General features: G+C 44.6%; 1 protein-coding gene across 1 annotated transcript in view; it reads left to right on the top strand.

Annotated features, from left to right (window-relative positions):
- Positions 1–6,917: 6,917 nt before the first annotated feature.
- The window catches only part of LOC311126469 (endothelial PAS domain-containing protein 1-like), a gene marked incomplete at both ends in the record, with an annotated part of 40,718 nt that continues 31,029 nt past the window's right edge, over positions 6,918–16,606 (top strand). The window contains one exon of the mRNA XM_084200476.1: positions 6,918–7,249. Within this exon, the coding sequence (XP_084056602.1) occupies positions 6,918–7,249 (332 nt within the window). The remainder of the gene's footprint in view (positions 7,250–16,606) is intronic.

The raw sequence follows: 16,606 nt of genomic DNA, 5'->3' as shown, positions 1-16,606 counted from the left end.
AGACATGGAAATTCATTTGCGTAGGCATTAATCATGCAAACACATTTATTTTTTATTGTGGCGCGGAGCCAGTGAGATTCAAACCTATGATCGTCTGAACTATCCACAGCCACTGAAATGACAGCAACACTTAACAAAGAGCTGCAGTTAGTTTCAGAATGGGTGACAAGGAATAAGTTAGTCCTAAATATTTCAAAAACTAAAAGCATTGTATTTGGGACAAATCGTTCACTAAACCCTAAACCTCAACTACATCTCGTAATGAATCATGTGGAAATTGAGCAAGTTGAGGTGACTAAACTGCTTGGAGTAACCCTGGATTGTAAACTGTCATGGTCAAAGCATATTGATACAACAGTAGCTAAGATGGGGAGAAGTCTGTCTATAATAAAGCATTGCTCTGCATTCTTAACAGCACTATCAACAAGGCAGGTCCTACAGGCTCTAGTTTTGTCGCACCTGGACTACTGTTCAGTCATGTGGTCATGTGCCAAAAAGAGGGACTTAAGAAAATTGCAATTGGCTCAGAACAGGGCAGCACGGCTGGCCCTTGGATGTACACAGAGAGGTAACATTAATAATATGCATGTCAATCTCTCCTGGCTCAAAGTGGAGGAGAGATTGACTTCATCACTACTTGTATTTGTGAGAGGTGTTGACAAGCTGAATGTACCGAGGTGTCTGTTTAAACTACTGGCGCACAGCTCGGACACCCATTCATACCCCACAAGACATGCCACAAGAGGTCTCTTCACAGTCCCCAAGTCCTGAACAGACTATGGGAGGTGCACAGTACTACATAGAGCCATGACTACATGGAACTCTATTCCACATCAAGTAACTCATGCCAGCAGTAAAATTAGATTTAAAAAACAGATACAAATACACCTTATGGAACAGTGGGGACTGTGAAGCAACACAAACAGAGACACATGCATATAAACACACGATAACATACACACTATACACACGTACACATGGATTCACAGCTCAGCATTCAACACCATAGTGCCCTCTAAGCTCATCACTAAGCTAAGGATCCTGGGACTAAACACCTCCCTCTGCAACTGGATCCTGGACTTCCTGACGGGCCGCCCCCAGGTGGTAAGGGTAGGTAACAACACATCTGCCACACTGATCCTCAACACGGGGGCCCCTCAGGGGTGCGTGCTCAGTCCCCTCCTGTACTCTCTGTTCACCCATGACTGCATGGCCAGGCACGACTCCAACACCATCATTAAGTTTGCCGACGACACAACAGTGGTAGGCCTGATCACCGACAACGATGAGACAGCCTATAGGGAGGAGGTCAGAGATCTGGCCGTGTGGTGCCAGGACAACAACCTCTCCCTCAAAGTGACCAAGACAAAGGAGATGATTGTGGACTACAGGGAAAAAAATAGGACTGAGCACGCCCCCATTCTCATCGACGGGGCTGTAGTGGAACAGGTTGAGAGCTTCAAGTTCCTTGGTGTCCACATCACCAACGAACTATCATGGTCCAAACACACCAAGACAGTCGTGAAGAGGGCACGACAAAGCCTATTCCCCCTCAGGAGACTAAAAAGATTTGGCATGGGTCCCCAGATCCTCAAAAAATTCTACAGCTGCACCATCGAGAGCATCCTGACTGGTTGCATCACCGCCTGGTATGGCAACTGCTTGGCCTCCGACCGCAAGGCACTACAGAGGGTAGTGCGTACGGCCCAGTACATCACTGGGGCAAAGCTTCCTGCCATCCAGGACCTCTATACCAGGCGGTGTCAGAGGAAGGCCCTCAAAATTGTCAAAGACTCCAGCCACCCTAGTCATAGACTGTTCTCTCTGCTACCGCACGGCAAGCGGTACCGGAGTGCCAAGTCTAGGTCCAAAAGACTTCTCAACAGCTTCTACCCCCAAGCCATAAGACTCCTGAACAGCTAATCATGGCTACCCGGACTATTTGCACTGCCCCCCCATCCCATCCTTTTTACGCTGCTGCTACTCTGTTAAGTATTTATGCATAGTCACTTTAACTCTATCCACATGTACATATTACCTCAACTACCTCAACTAACCGGTGCCCCCGCACATTGACTCTGCACCGGTACCCCCCTGTATATATAGCCTCCCTACTGTCACTTTATTTTACTTCTGCTCTTTTTTTTCTCAACACTTTTTTTTGTTGTTGTTTTATTCTTACTTTTTTTGTTTAAAATAAATGCACTGTTGTTTAAGGGCTGTAAGTAAGCATTTCACTGTAATGTCTGCACCTGTTGTATTCGGCGCATGTGACCAATAAAATTTGATTTGATTTGATTTGATTTGATTTTGTGTTATAGATATGTGGTAGTAGAGTAGAGGCCTGAGGGCACACACTTAATGTTGTGAAATTATGTAATGTTTTAAAATGTATAACTGCCTAATTTTGATGGACCCCAGGAAGAGTAGCTGCTGCCTTGGCAGCAGCTAATGGGGATCCATAATTCATATAAATACAAATACACCCTGAACACACTTAACAAGATAGAGGATAGAGAGAGTTTTGTTGACGCTGAAAACAGAATGTGCTGTATATGTTTTTAAATAACATTCTTAGAACGTTCTTTCAACGTTACTAATGTTTTCTTGTGTTTTTTATGGAACGTTTTCTTAATGTTTTGAGAACATGACTTTAAACAGAACCATGAGGAAACCTGCAGAAAATGTTATGCTGAATATTGAAATTCCCACAGAAAAACGTTGTTTCTTAACGTTCTCTGAACGTTCTGAAAACACCATGAGGAAACAGAACGTTATGTGCTGGCTGGGTATCCTGCATCATTCCCAGAACTTTGTATGCAAAATAACCATAGGACAACCACATTCTCACCAAAGTCTAAGAAACAAATGATTCTCAGAACGTTATGTGCTAGCTGGGGATATTGCTTGTGTGGTCCTAGAAAGAGAGAGAGAGAATGTGTGTGTGTGTGTGTGTGTGTGTGTGTGTGTGTGTGTGTGTGTGTGTGTGTGTGTGTGTGTGTGTGTGCATGCGGCCCTGGTCAAGGACAGGGGTTCGATCCAGGGGATTCCAGCCAGCAGAGGACTGGGATGGCAGCAGAGGCACACAGCTTATTTTAAAGAGGTTCGTGCGATGCAGGACAGCCGACCTTTCAAGATGTCACAAGGTCTTTTGTGACGCTGCTGTTGGTCACAGCACACTGCTGAGTCAAAAGCCTGACATTTGTTTGTTTGTGTGTGTGTGTGTGTGTGTTTGTGTAGTGCGTAGGGTTGAGGGTTTACATTTGAATGTGTATTCAAAGTGGTATCTGAAAGCCTGTTCTTTATTGATATTCTGTCAGTGTATTTGTGTCAATGAGGTAACCTTTGGCTAACAAACATCCCAGGTGTGTGTGTGTGTGTGTGTGTGTATTGTGACATAATGATATACTGTCTGTAGCTAGTTCTCTGTAGTCCTTGATCTCTGGGTCAAAGGTTACCTCATTGGGACTGTTGACACCTGACACATTAATACAGATACAATAAAGATAGGATATCTAGTTGGCAGTTGGCTTGGCTTGCTGGAATTGGCAGCAGTTGTCCTCAAGGCCTTCTGTTTTAATCATGTGATCAAGAGTTACCATCAAGAACCTCGTCACTCATTTGTCAAAACCAGATAGTTGGCATTTCAACTTGACATGTTGACATGTTTCACTCTCCTGCAAAATAGTTGCAGGAGAGTGAAAGGTTTAGCAGATGCACTCTAACTTTGGGGAGGCTGGGAACCTGGGTCGTGTTCACCAAACTGAAGCAAATGGGCCGAAACAGGGACTACATGAACTTGTCCAATAACAAACGTTTGTTTTCGTTTTCTGTTGCAAAACATTTTGCTACGTTGTGCAGTAATAAGTAAGACCCTGATTTCAGATGCTGGAGGCCTTACAGGACCTTTACTGTAGGTAGAACCCACAGACGACACATGACAGTATTGGCCTACTATGCCACTTCAGTGCTAACCTTGAATATTGTTTACATGAAATCGAAGATTACTACTACTAGCCTGTTCTGACCCTGAAAGTCAAAAACATATCCTGTTTTTCATGCTGCTCAAAGAGATGAAAGAGATGTGTGGTTTAGTAATAGGGGTCTGTGTTGGCATGGTACCTCAAAAGAAAGTCATTTTAAGGCCCTGTAATCTCCGCCTTGTCCCTGCCCATAGGTTCTGTGGCCGGGGCTTCTGGAGATAACTTTGATGTACAGATGGATTTCAGGAGACAAAGAATGAGGAAACCTCAGCCAGCGATGTCCATGTTTCAACCTGAACAAGCTGTTGACTTTCTCTCTTCATCTAGATGTTTTTTTCTTCTTCTGTTGTTCTTATAGACACACCAACCACCTTGAAGGACATCTCTAGCAGAGTATCAGTTTAGTGGTAGACTAGATTTGGTGGCTAGACCGTTGAAGCATGATGATCACTGTCAAAACTCTCCCTTTATTTAACCAAATAACCATAAAACAAGCCTTTAGCGCATTTTTGACATGAGGTAACTGTGCCACTTGACCGCTAGAGTGAAACACGAGCCTGTTGCAGACCTGATAGACTCTTGGCCAGTTGGCCAGCCTTGGATGTCAGGGTTGAAGCAGGGCTCACGTATTGACCAACTTTGGTTCAGACTGTAGACTTTATGGACTGTTGGGTAGTTGGGTTGAAGGGTCGTCTGATGATTGGTGTTTAGACCGTTTGAACTGAACTCCTTGGTGGATGGATCTGTATTGGCTACTGTCTCCTGGTTGTGAGTGAGAGGGGTCGTTGAGTACATTGGGAGTCTCAGTGCCCGATCAGTGCTGGGACTCCATTGTTTCATATCCTGGATCTTCCACTGGGACTGAGCACTAACAATAGAGCAGACTATCAAACAGTGGCACCACTAGCTGCGCACACACACAAATGCATACAGACACACAAACACACAAATGCATACAGACACACACACAAATGCACATAGACACACCCACATGCACACACATACCCACACTGATAGTAGCCAGACAGTGAGTAGTGGACACTAGCTAAATCACATGACCAGGGTTAATGCGGCCAGACCTCTGGGATAATTTAACATGACACTGGTCAGTGTAAAAACCCCTCGATAAGATAATGACCCACAGTAACCCTTCACTACACATCTCCATTGCCTCCAGTTGAATGCCCCTTTGAATTGTCCACAAGAGGTCAGAGTGCATGGCCATGGCAAGCTATCCAATTGATAGCTCGCTCCCAACCATAGATAAGACAATGATGACTTTGGAATAAATGTTTGTCTGTTTGAGGGGCTAAAAATACAGATAGTATGTAATGAAGCAAGATAACAGTATGCTATTGATATGTAATGAAGCAAGATAACATTATACTATTATGAAATCCATCCAGAGGGAAGCATGCTCCGCCATCTTCCTTTGGCCGATGGGATACAACACAGGAAAGGACTATGTCTGACAAATATGACAAGAGAGGGAGGATGGAGGAGTGTGTGTGTGTAGGGGGGGGGAGTGTTTATGTTAATGTTGGCACATATGGGACCATATTGTGGTGAAAGACTTGGACGTCTGAGCTCCTTACCCTGGCATGGACCCAAGCACCACCTCTGCAGAACACCACAGTCCTGTTTAAAGAGAGAAGAAACACAACAAGACCTGGTCTGGAAACAGTAAAGGGGGGACCACCTCAGTCCAAATCCACCTCAGATCAGTCTTACCACCCTTTGAGTGATTTCCTGCCATTCATCAAATTCCCGGCAGAACTTGAAGATAATTTTGAGTTTGACCTTTGCCAAGACCCATATAAATCTCTCAGTGAAAATGTACAGTTATGAATATAACTACTGTTCCCCGAAGGAGGGAACGAGGTCTAACATACTATGGGGAGTTAACGACTAATAATAATTACCTGAAGAAAACCGAAATCATGCCCAATGGGCCAATGGATGCCGAGTCCACCCTCGGAAGCTACGCCTTCCTTGCTATAATACCGGGGCTTGCATTCATTTAATCAATTCAGTACCGCTCTTCAGCGAGCCCAAACACCCTGAGGGTGCGGGGCCAAAATATGTTATACCTCGTTTCCTCCTTATATTCATAACTGTACGTTCCCTTTCTGTCGGTGACTCGGTATAACATACTATGGGGACATACAGGGTAACAAATTAGTAGGCCCACAACAGCCCACACAGGTTCCACCAGCTCCAAAAAGGGGTTACAGAAGCCACCCCTTTTCCCTAATACTTACCTTAGAAGCCTGAACTGTCAGAGCCCCATATAGGGAACCAGAACCTGCTTCAACTTGGCTATGGGCACTGACATGCTGCAACTGCAGCCCAAGTCCAAAGAACCCACGGTTCCAAGAACAATACATACCTTGCGAGCCTGAAATTTCAGAACTCGTACGAGGAACCGCAAGTCCAAAACAACAGAACACCTGTCGTGACTTGGTAAAGCACACAAACACTGCATAAGATCGACCAGAGTCGACAAACCACGGCAGCCGGAGGCTCAAACTCACAGGAAACCTGCAGTAACCTGGAAAATGTGTACTTGTGTGCTCCCACTGGCAGCCCAAGGCTCAAACCCACAGGAAACTGTGGTAACCCGGATGAATGTGCAACCTGCACACTGCCTAACACCCACTCCCGGACCACTATGAGCCACACTGGGAGCAGTTACATCCAAGCGATAAACCTAAACTCGCTGCAGCACAGATATCACCAATCATCATGCCCCTGAACAATGCCCAAGAAGCTGCCACACCCCTAGTGGAGTGAGCTTGCACACCGCTAGACAACCCCTGTCCTTTGCTGTCATATTCCAGGGAGATACCCTCAACAATCCAATGAGAAAGACGCTGCTTAGAAGGTGCCCTACCCCGAGCTGGATTAGTGAAACAGACAAAAAGCTGGTCACAAATGCGGATATCCTTGGTCCTATCCATATACGTGCGTAAAGCGCGGACCGGACACAGGTCACGACACAACCTCTATCACTGGAAGGACCTCAACCTCCATCACTGGATGGACCTCAACCTCCATCACTGGATGGAACTCAACCTCCATCACTGTAAGGACCTCAACCTCCATCACTGGAAGGACCTCACCTCCATCACTGGAAGGACCTCAACCATCACTGGAAGGACCTCAACCTACATCACTGGAAGGACCTCAACCTCCATCACTGGAAGGACCTCAACCTCCATCACTGGAAGGACCTCAACCTCCATCACTGGAAGCAGACGGAGGAGGTGAGAAAGGGACCTGTAAGACATAGGGACCTGTAAGACATAGGGACCTGTAAGACATAGGGACCTGTAAGACATAGGGACCTGTAAGACATAGGGACCTGTAAGACATAGGGACCTGTAAGACATAGGGACCTGTAAGACATAGAGACCTGTAAGACATAGAGACCTGTAAGACATAGGGACCTGTAAGACATTGGCATAACCTTGGGAGCAAAAGCTGCATTAGGATGAAGCTGCACTTTGGAGTCACCAGTCGCAAATTTTAAAGAGGAAGGGTGTACTGATAGCGCATGGAGATCCCCAACGCGCTTGGATGATGCCAAGGCCATGAGCAGGGCAGTCTTGTAGGAAAGGACCTTCAGGTCCACAGACTCCAAATGGTTCAAACGGAGGTTCACATAGTGCATCCAGGACCAACGCCAGGTCCCAGGTCGGTCCCATAGACACTGGTCTACACACACACACCAAACCCCTCCCCCTGCCACTCCCAACAACAAAGATTAGAGATCACTTCTTCCTCTCTTACAAGTGGTTTCATCTCAAATCAAATAAAATAAAAATGTATTTGCCACATGCGCCGAATACAACAGGTGTAGACATTACCGTGAAATGGGACCACCCATACACAAAAATTTATGCACACATGACTGTAAGTCGCTTTGGATAAAAGCGTCTGCTAAATGGCATATTATTATTATTATAAATGCTTACTTACAGCCCTTAACCAACAATGCATGTATTTCTTAATAAAAAAGTAAAATAAAACAACAACAACAAAAAAGTGTTGAGAAAAAAAGAGCAGAAGTAAAATTAAATAACAGTAGGGAGGCTATATACAGGGGGGTACCGGTGCAGAGTCAATGTGCGGGGGCACCGGCTAGTTGAGGTAGTTTTATGGACACTGAAACACATTGAGACATTATTTTACTGTAATAGAGGAGAAGTTAGCCTTTCTAACTATACCCTTTTTTGTGCTTGATAGATTGTTTATGAGACCTGTGTTAATGTTCTATGCCTGTTACAAGAAATTAGTCATTATTAGTGAATGTGCATTATGGATGGTTCTAGATACATTTGTAACAAAAAATGGCATTTTCATAGATCGACTTGAAAGCCAGATCAGTGACTATTGCAAAAAAGCAGGTAAAACTATTTTGATAAAATAATTAAATTATTAGTGGGTTTTATTTGTATTTATTATTGATCCCCATTAGTTCCTGCCAAGGCAGCAGCTACTCTTCCTGGAGTTTATTATGGATCCCCATTAGTTCCTGCCAAGGTAGCAGCTACTCTTCCTGGGGTTTATTATTGATCCCCATTAGTTCCTGCCAAGGCAGCAGCTACTCTTCCTGGAGTTTATTATTGATCCCCATTAGTTCCTGCCAAGGCAGCAGCTACTCTTCCTGGGGTCCAGCAAAATTAAGGCAGTTATACATTTTAAAAAAACATTACAATGCATTCATAACAGATTTCACAGCACACTAAGTGTGTGCCCTCAGGCCCCTACTCCACTAGCACATATCTACAACACAAAATCCATGTGTACGTGTGTGTATAGTGTGTATGTTATCATGTGTGTGTATGCATGTGTCTGTGCCTATGTTTGTGTTGCGTCACAGTCCCTGCTGTTCCATAAGGTGTATTTTTATCAGTTTTTTAAATCTGATTCTACTGCTTGCATCAGTTACCTGATGTGGAATAGAGTTCCATTAGTCATGGCTCTATGTAGTACTGTGCGCCTCCCATAGTCTGTTCTGGACTTGGGGACTGTGAAGAGACCTCTGGTGGCATGTCTTGTGGGGTATACATGGGTGCCTGAGCTGTGTGCCAGTCGTTCAAACAGACAGCTTGGTGCTTTCAACATGTCAACACCTCTCACAAACACAAGCAGTGATGAAGTCAAGCTCTCCTCCACTTTGAGCCAGGAGAGATTGACATACATATTATTAATGTTTGCTCTCTGTGTACATCCAAGGGCCAGCCGTGCTGCCCTGTGTTGAGCCAATTGCAATTTTCCTAAGTCTCTCATTGTGGCACCTGACCACACGACTGAACAGTAGTCCAGGTGCGATAAAACTAAAGCCTGTAGGACCTGCCTTGTTGATAGTGCTGTTAAGAATGTAGAGCAGTGCTTTATTATGGACAGACTACTCCCCATTTTAGCTACTGTTGTATCAATATGTTTTGACCATGACAGTTTACAATCCAGGGTTAGTCCAAGCAGTTTAATCACCTCAACTTGCTCAATCTCCACATTATTTATTACAATATTAATTGAGGTTTGGAGTTTAGTGAATTATTTGTTCCAAATACAATGCTTTTAGTTTTAGAAATATTTAGGACTAACTTATACCTTGCCACCCACTCTGAAACTAACTGCAGCTCTTTGTTAAGTGTTGCAGTAATTTCAGTCGCTGTAGTAGCTGACATGTATAGTGTTGAGTCATCCGCATACATAGACACTCTGGCTTTACTCAAAGCCAGTGGCATGTCATTAGTAAAGATTGAAAAAAGTAATGGGCCTAGAAAGCTGCCCTGGGGAATTCCTGATTCTATCTGGATTATGTTGGAGAGGCTTCCATTGAAGAACACCATCTGTGTTCTGTTAGACAGGTAACTCTGTATCCACAATATAGCAGGTGGATTAAAGCCATAACACATACGTTTTTCCAGCAGCAGACTATGATCGATAATGTCAAAAGCCGCACTGAAGTCTAACAAAACAGCCCCCACAATCTTTTTATCATCAATTTATCTCAGCCAATCATCAGTCATTTGTGTAAGTGCTGTGCTTGTTGAATGTCCTTCTCTATAAGCATGCTGAAAGTTTGTTGTCAATTTGTTTACTGTAAAATAGCATTGTATCTGGTCTATACACCATTTTTTCCAATAGTTTACTAAGGGTTGGTAACATGCGAATTGGTCGGCTATTTGAGCCAGTAAAGGGGGCTTTACTATTCTTAGGTAGCGGAATGACTTTTGCTTCCCTCTAAGCCTGGGGGCACACACATTCTAGTAGGCTTAAATGGAAAATATGGCAAATAGGAGTAGCAATATCGTCCGCTATTATCCTCAGTAATTTTCCATCCAAGTTGTTTGACCCCGGTGGCTTGTCATTGTTGATAGACAACAATAACTTTTTCACCTCTTCCGCACTCACTTTACGGAATTCAAAATTACAACGTTTGTCTTTCATAATTTGGTCAGATATACTTGGATGTGTAGTGTCAGCAATTGTTGCTGGCATGTCATGCCTAAATTAGCTAATGTTGCCAATGAAAAAATCATTAAAGTAGTTGGCAATATCAGTTGTTTTTGTGATGAATGAGCCATCTGATTCAATGAATGACGGAGCTGAGTTTGCCTTTTTTCCCAACATTTCATTTAAGGTGCTCCAAAGCTTTTTACTATCATTCTTTATGTCATTTACTGTATCTTTGTTTCATAGTGTAGTTTCTTCTTCTTTTTATTCAGTTTAGTCACATGATTTCTCAATTTGCAATACGTTTGCCAATCGGTTGTGCAGCCAGACTTATTTGCCATTCCTTTTGCCTCATCCCACTCAACCATACCATTTTTCAATTCCTCATCAATCCACAGGGTTTTAACCATTTTTACAGTCATTTTCTTAATGGGTGCATGCTTATTAGTAACTGGAATAAGCAATTTCATAAATGTGTAAAGTGCAGTGTCTGTTTGCTCCTCATTACACACCACGGACCAACATATATTCTTTACATCAACAACATAGGAATCACTGCAAAACGTATTGTATGACCTCTTATACACAATATTAGGCCCAACCTTTGGAACTTTGGTTTTCCTAGAAATTGCTACTATATTGTGATCACTACATCCAATGGATTTGGATACTGCTTTAAAACAAATCTCTGCAGTATTAATAAAGACATGATCAATTCCTGTACTGTTTGTAATTACCCTGGTAGGTTGACTGGTAACCTGAACCAGGTTGCAGGCACTGGTTACAGTTTGAAGCGTTCTCTTGAGTGGGCAGCCTGATGAAAGCCAGTCAATATTTAAATCACCCAGAAAGTATACCTCTCTTTTGATATCACATACATTATCAAGCATTTCACACATGTTATCCAGATACTGACTGTTAGCACTTGGTGGTCTATAGCAGCTTCCCACCAGAATGGGCTTTAGGTGAGGCAGATGAACCTGTAGCCATATTACTTCAACAGTATTTAACATGAGATCCTCTCTAATCTTCACAGGAATGTGGTTCTGAATATAAACAGCAACACCACCACCATTGGCATTTCTATCAATTCTGTAAATTTTATAACCTTGTATTGCTACCACTGTATCATCAAATGTATTATCTAAGTGAGTTTCAGAGATAGTCAGAATATGAATGTCATCTGTTACTAGCAAATTATTGATTTCATTAACCTTTCTTAAGCTACATATATTAACGTGGGCTATTTTGAGCACTTTTCTTCTGGGATGCTTACTTGTTTTTATTGCTTTACTGGGAAGCTTAGCAGCAGTAGATGTGGTCATGTTCTTTATGTTAGTGCAGGGTGAGCTGCACACAGTGGACTTCCTCCTCGGGCACACCGGCTCAGTGCTAACAGTATAAATCTGGTTCTTAGGCACATGATTACAGCATACAATAGCTGTAGGATCAGCAGAGGCATTCAGGGCAGTTAGAGGGACATAAATTAGGTTACTTATATTGTGTCTACCGACGCCCCTGGTGTAATGTACATTTGCTGAAGCGTTTTGACAACTCTGCGTCACAATGGTAGGGATTCGCTGAGCTGGGCTTGGGTCATTGTTAAGTCATTGTCTCAACGCAGCCTTATAATGCTGTGAAAGGATCCAGGATCCCAAATGATTTGGGTGGATCCCATCCTCCTTATAAAACGTTTGTTTCCAGAAGTTATCGAAATTGTAAACAAAAGTTACACCCATTGAGCTGCAATAATCATGTAGCCAGTTGTGAAGAGCAAGAATCCTGCTAAAGCGTTCAATGCCACGATTCAGAGAGGGCACGGGGCAAGATATGATGGGTTTTTTGTTAGTGTCTAGCAGAGATCAGCTCTTTAAAATCCAGTTTCAACTGTTCAGAGCTGCCCTTCATAATGTCATTAAAACCCACATGGACTACGATAGAATCGATTTCCATGTCCTGGCGTAGTACATTCGGAAGCAGCTTAGTAATGTAATTTACTCTAGCTCCGGGATAGGACATTGTTTTTGCACTTACCATGGAGATGCCCAAAATCACTGCTGGCGAGAAGGACGAGGAAATCCGCCCACTCCCACGCTTCACAGGATGCAGGCCTCCGACAGATGGAGAAGCCACGCTCGATCCAGAGCAGGGACGGAAAGTTGCCGACGTCGACTTCGAAATCGTAGTAGTAGGCATTGCAGCCGCAGACACAGGCACCCCCAGCGACGAAGGTGCAGGAAGATCAGGCTCCAGGACTGCGAAACTATTAGTTGTTTGTATCCGCTCCGGGCATCTCGTTGGGAGTTTAGACTGCTTTGCGGGAGGTCGCTGTCTTCGGCTTCCACAGCTCGTGACATTCGACCATCGTTGATTGCCTTTCTCCTCATGCTGTGCTCCTTCGACGGCGCTATCAGATGGGGGAGCTCCGGGTAACACCGGCCAGTCGGATAACAACAAACTACAAGGCGGAGATGCATCCAACAAGCGCGAACGCCGTCCAGCCACCGGCGTAGAAAATGTCAACGTTCCACTCTGTGTTTTCCCCAGTTTCTTACATAGGCTGGCGACCTGCGTGATCAAGGAAGCCACCTCAAGCCTATAATCCTCAGCAAGTAAACAATTGCCGCATTGGAACTCCGAGTGATCCGGTTTGTCCTGAAACAAAGCGTAATAGATACAGCTCCTACAGCGCTGGAACGTTCATTTAGTTCTCCAGACAAAGAGGGCTCCATTGTAAAACTCATCTGGTACCAACTTTGTTAGCTTGATGGCTAGCAGCTTAGCGTCTCTGTCAAGCAGGCTTCAACCTGTCTCTTAAGCGGGATTCCAGGACAAGAAATAGCGGTCCTAGCTGTTAAAAGCTAACCGCGTCGTGGAAGCCACGCAAAAACAAGTGTTCTGTATTCGTATTTATGAATAGCCTTTTTGTTTTCAACAAAAATAACAAACCAAGTGTTTTCCAGCATACAATGTTCAGCTGCGCACTCTGATGACGAAGTAATGGTTGTAGAATGCTTGTATTTAGCCTAGGTATAACTTCACAAGCCCTGAATTTATTAGATTATTGCTAACTGATTGAAATGCAGTGTATTTTACCTTTAATTGTACAACAAAGCGTATTTAGAGAAAACATTAAAAAAATCGAGATATATATCGTGAATCCGTCATTACTTTGAAAAAATCGATATATGATTTTTAGGCCATATTGCCCAGCCCAAATATAAACCTTCAATGTGGAAAAGGAATGGCCCTGCTCAAAAAGCTCTTGCAAGAACATCAACATTTACACAAATGAGCTCTGCAAAAGAGAAACTCCTTTAACCTGACACCAACTCGCAAACGCACGGCACTTACAGTGCCTTGCAAAAGTATTCATCCCCCTTTTTTCCTATTTTGTTGCATTACAACCTGTAATTTAAATTGATTTTTATTTGGATTTCATGTAATGGACATACACAAAATAGTCCAAATTGGTGAAGTGAAATGAAAAAAAATAACTTGTTTCAAAAAATTCGAAAAAGAAAATAATGGAAAAGTGGTGGTGCATACTGTATGTATTCACCCCCTTTGCTATGAAGCCCCTAAATAAGATCTGGTGCAACCAATTACCTTCAGAAGTCACATAATTACTTAAATAAAGTCCACCTGTGTGCAATCTAAGTGTCACATGATCTGTCACATGATCTCAGTATATATACACCTGTTCTGAAAGGCCCCAGAGTCTGCAACACCACTAAGCAAGGGGCACCACCAAGCAAGCGGCACCATGAAGACCAAGGAGCTCTCCAAACAGGTCAGGGACAAAGTTGTGGAGAAGTACAGATCAGGGTTGGGTTATAAAAAAATATTAAATCCATTATTAAAAAATGGCAAGAATATGGCACCACGACAAACCTGCCAAGAGAGGGCCGCCCACCAAAACTCACAGACCAGGCAAGGAGGGCATTAATCAGAGAGGCAACAAAGAGACCAAAGATAACCCTGAAGGAGCTGCAATGCTCCACGGTGGAGATTGTATTATCTGTCCATAGGACCACTTTAAGCTGTACACTCCACAGAGCTGGGCTTTACGGAAGAGTGGCCAGAAAAAAGCCATTGCTTCAATAAAAAAATAAGCAAACATGTTTGGTGTTCAGCAAAAGGCATGTTGGAGACTCCCCAAACATATGGAAGAAGGTACTCTGGTCAGATGAGACTAAAATTGAGCTTTTTGGCCATCAAGGAAAACGCTATGTCTGGCGCAAACCCAACACCTCTCATCACCCCGGGAACACAATGTTTTTCATCGTCCCATATCTGGGCCACCATCGAGGGCTGCAGTCTCCACTCCCCCCCCCGGAAAGTAGTTCCGCACCCACGTTGAGAGATCCGGGAAGATACGTCGCCCTGAGCGGCAGGAAATGCGCACTGATCCATACTAGCAGATAACGGACCAGGTTTAGGAGAGAGAGACCGCATCCCCCCTGACTGTTGATATACGCCACCGCCGTCCTGTTGTCGGACCTTACGACACATGCTGGCCCTCCAACATCGGAAGGAAACGCCTCAGCGATAGTAAAACAGTCAGTAGTTCTAGGTAATTGATATGCAGCACCCTTTGCACTGTTGACCAAATCCCTCTTTCCGAGTAGCCCACACCCAGCACTCCCCATCTCAGTAAGGATGCATCTGTCATGATCACCCTGCAGGACACTACCCAGCCCATGAGAACCCACTGCAATAGCAGTCGCGGGTCCCTCCAAGGAGTCAATGCCCTTAGGCACGACAGAGATACCTTGAGCATCCGATGGCAGTGGCGAAAGCGTCCAGATGTGTAGCAATCAAAAAGGAAGGACTCCATAGCCGAGCCAAACAACGTTGTTGGCGAAACTGGTTCATCCAAATACACCCGCCTGTCCATCTCAGGAATCAGGGACAATGGCAGCCAGAGTTGGCGCTAAGCCACCACCATCGCCACCGTACGTTTCCCCACAGCCAGGATAGTACAGCAGGACAGAAGCAGCACAAAATCAGCCGTAGCACGCTGAGAACCGGCACTGTTTATTCGGAAGTACACTGCTAGGATTAGCCCCCTTGTTGGCCTCTGAAGCTAAGTAACTCGCCAGCATTCCATCCATCAGATTTGTGCAAACAATCCCCGTCTCCTCCATACCCTCTACATTCATGAACTCGCCATAACCTGTTAACACCAGGCTGGATAAATGAGGGGAATCCCAGGTCGCCTTTAGCTCATCTGCAAAATCTTTAAAAAGGGGTAAGTGACATTTCACCGCTGCAGGGACAGGAGGTAAATACCTCCCCCCAAACCTGGAGGAACTCCGCTGCAGGGACAGGAGGTAAATACCTTCCCCAAACCTGGAAGAACTCTGCTGCAAGGACATGAGGTAAATACCTTCCCCCAAACCTGGAGGAACTCCGCTGCGGGGGATAAGACGGCCAATCCACCCCCAGGTGATCTGCTGCCCTATAACACAGCTCCATCAAAGGCGCATTAATCACCAATGGTTCACTCTCCCCTGCCGAATCCAAAGTCGTGGCTTTAGGTTGCCCCAGACTGATGTCATCTGATTCACACTCTGAAAACCCTCCAGAGCCAACCAGGGATAGTATATCATCTACGGAATTCGGACTCTGAACACTGCCAGAGAAACCGGAATGAGCCTCACTCGGCTGGGATGACATCCCTATCAACTCCGACACCGCTGCTGCTCTCTCCACCGGCCTCAGACAACCCCATTCCTGAGGTCGCTTCACCGGAAGACCTTTCACCAGCAGCCCCAATCTGTCTCATAAAGTCAGCCCGACACCCAATGGAAGTTGAACTCCGGAGACAATGGTCACACGAACTGGTCAGAGCCAAAGCCTCCTGATCATCTTTCCAACCCAGGCAAACAGGACAGCACTCGTGAGTATCTTTAATTTTTGTTGTGAAACCACATGCCCAAGGGCATGGTCGGAGGTTCAAACTCAGCTGGTAACTTACCCAAGAAAGGAAGCACCGGCTCCACAAGCAGAGCACAAAGTAGTTAGCTCTTAGCAAACACAAAAAAACGACACCAAGACCCAAAATTTGCAACATCTAGGGGGACGAGTACTCTCTCCCCACTAACAGACTGGCAACATCTAGGGGGAACGAGAACTCTCTCCCCACTAAC

This window comes from Coregonus lavaretus, assembly GCF_964263955.1.
Source record: "Coregonus lavaretus genome assembly, contig: HAP1_SCAFFOLD_2867, whole genome shotgun sequence".
Classification (NCBI taxonomy): Eukaryota; Metazoa; Chordata; class Actinopteri; order Salmoniformes; family Salmonidae; genus Coregonus; species Coregonus lavaretus.
The sequence above is the reverse complement of the archived record's forward strand: the minus strand, read 5'-3'. Positions and strand labels throughout refer to the sequence as shown.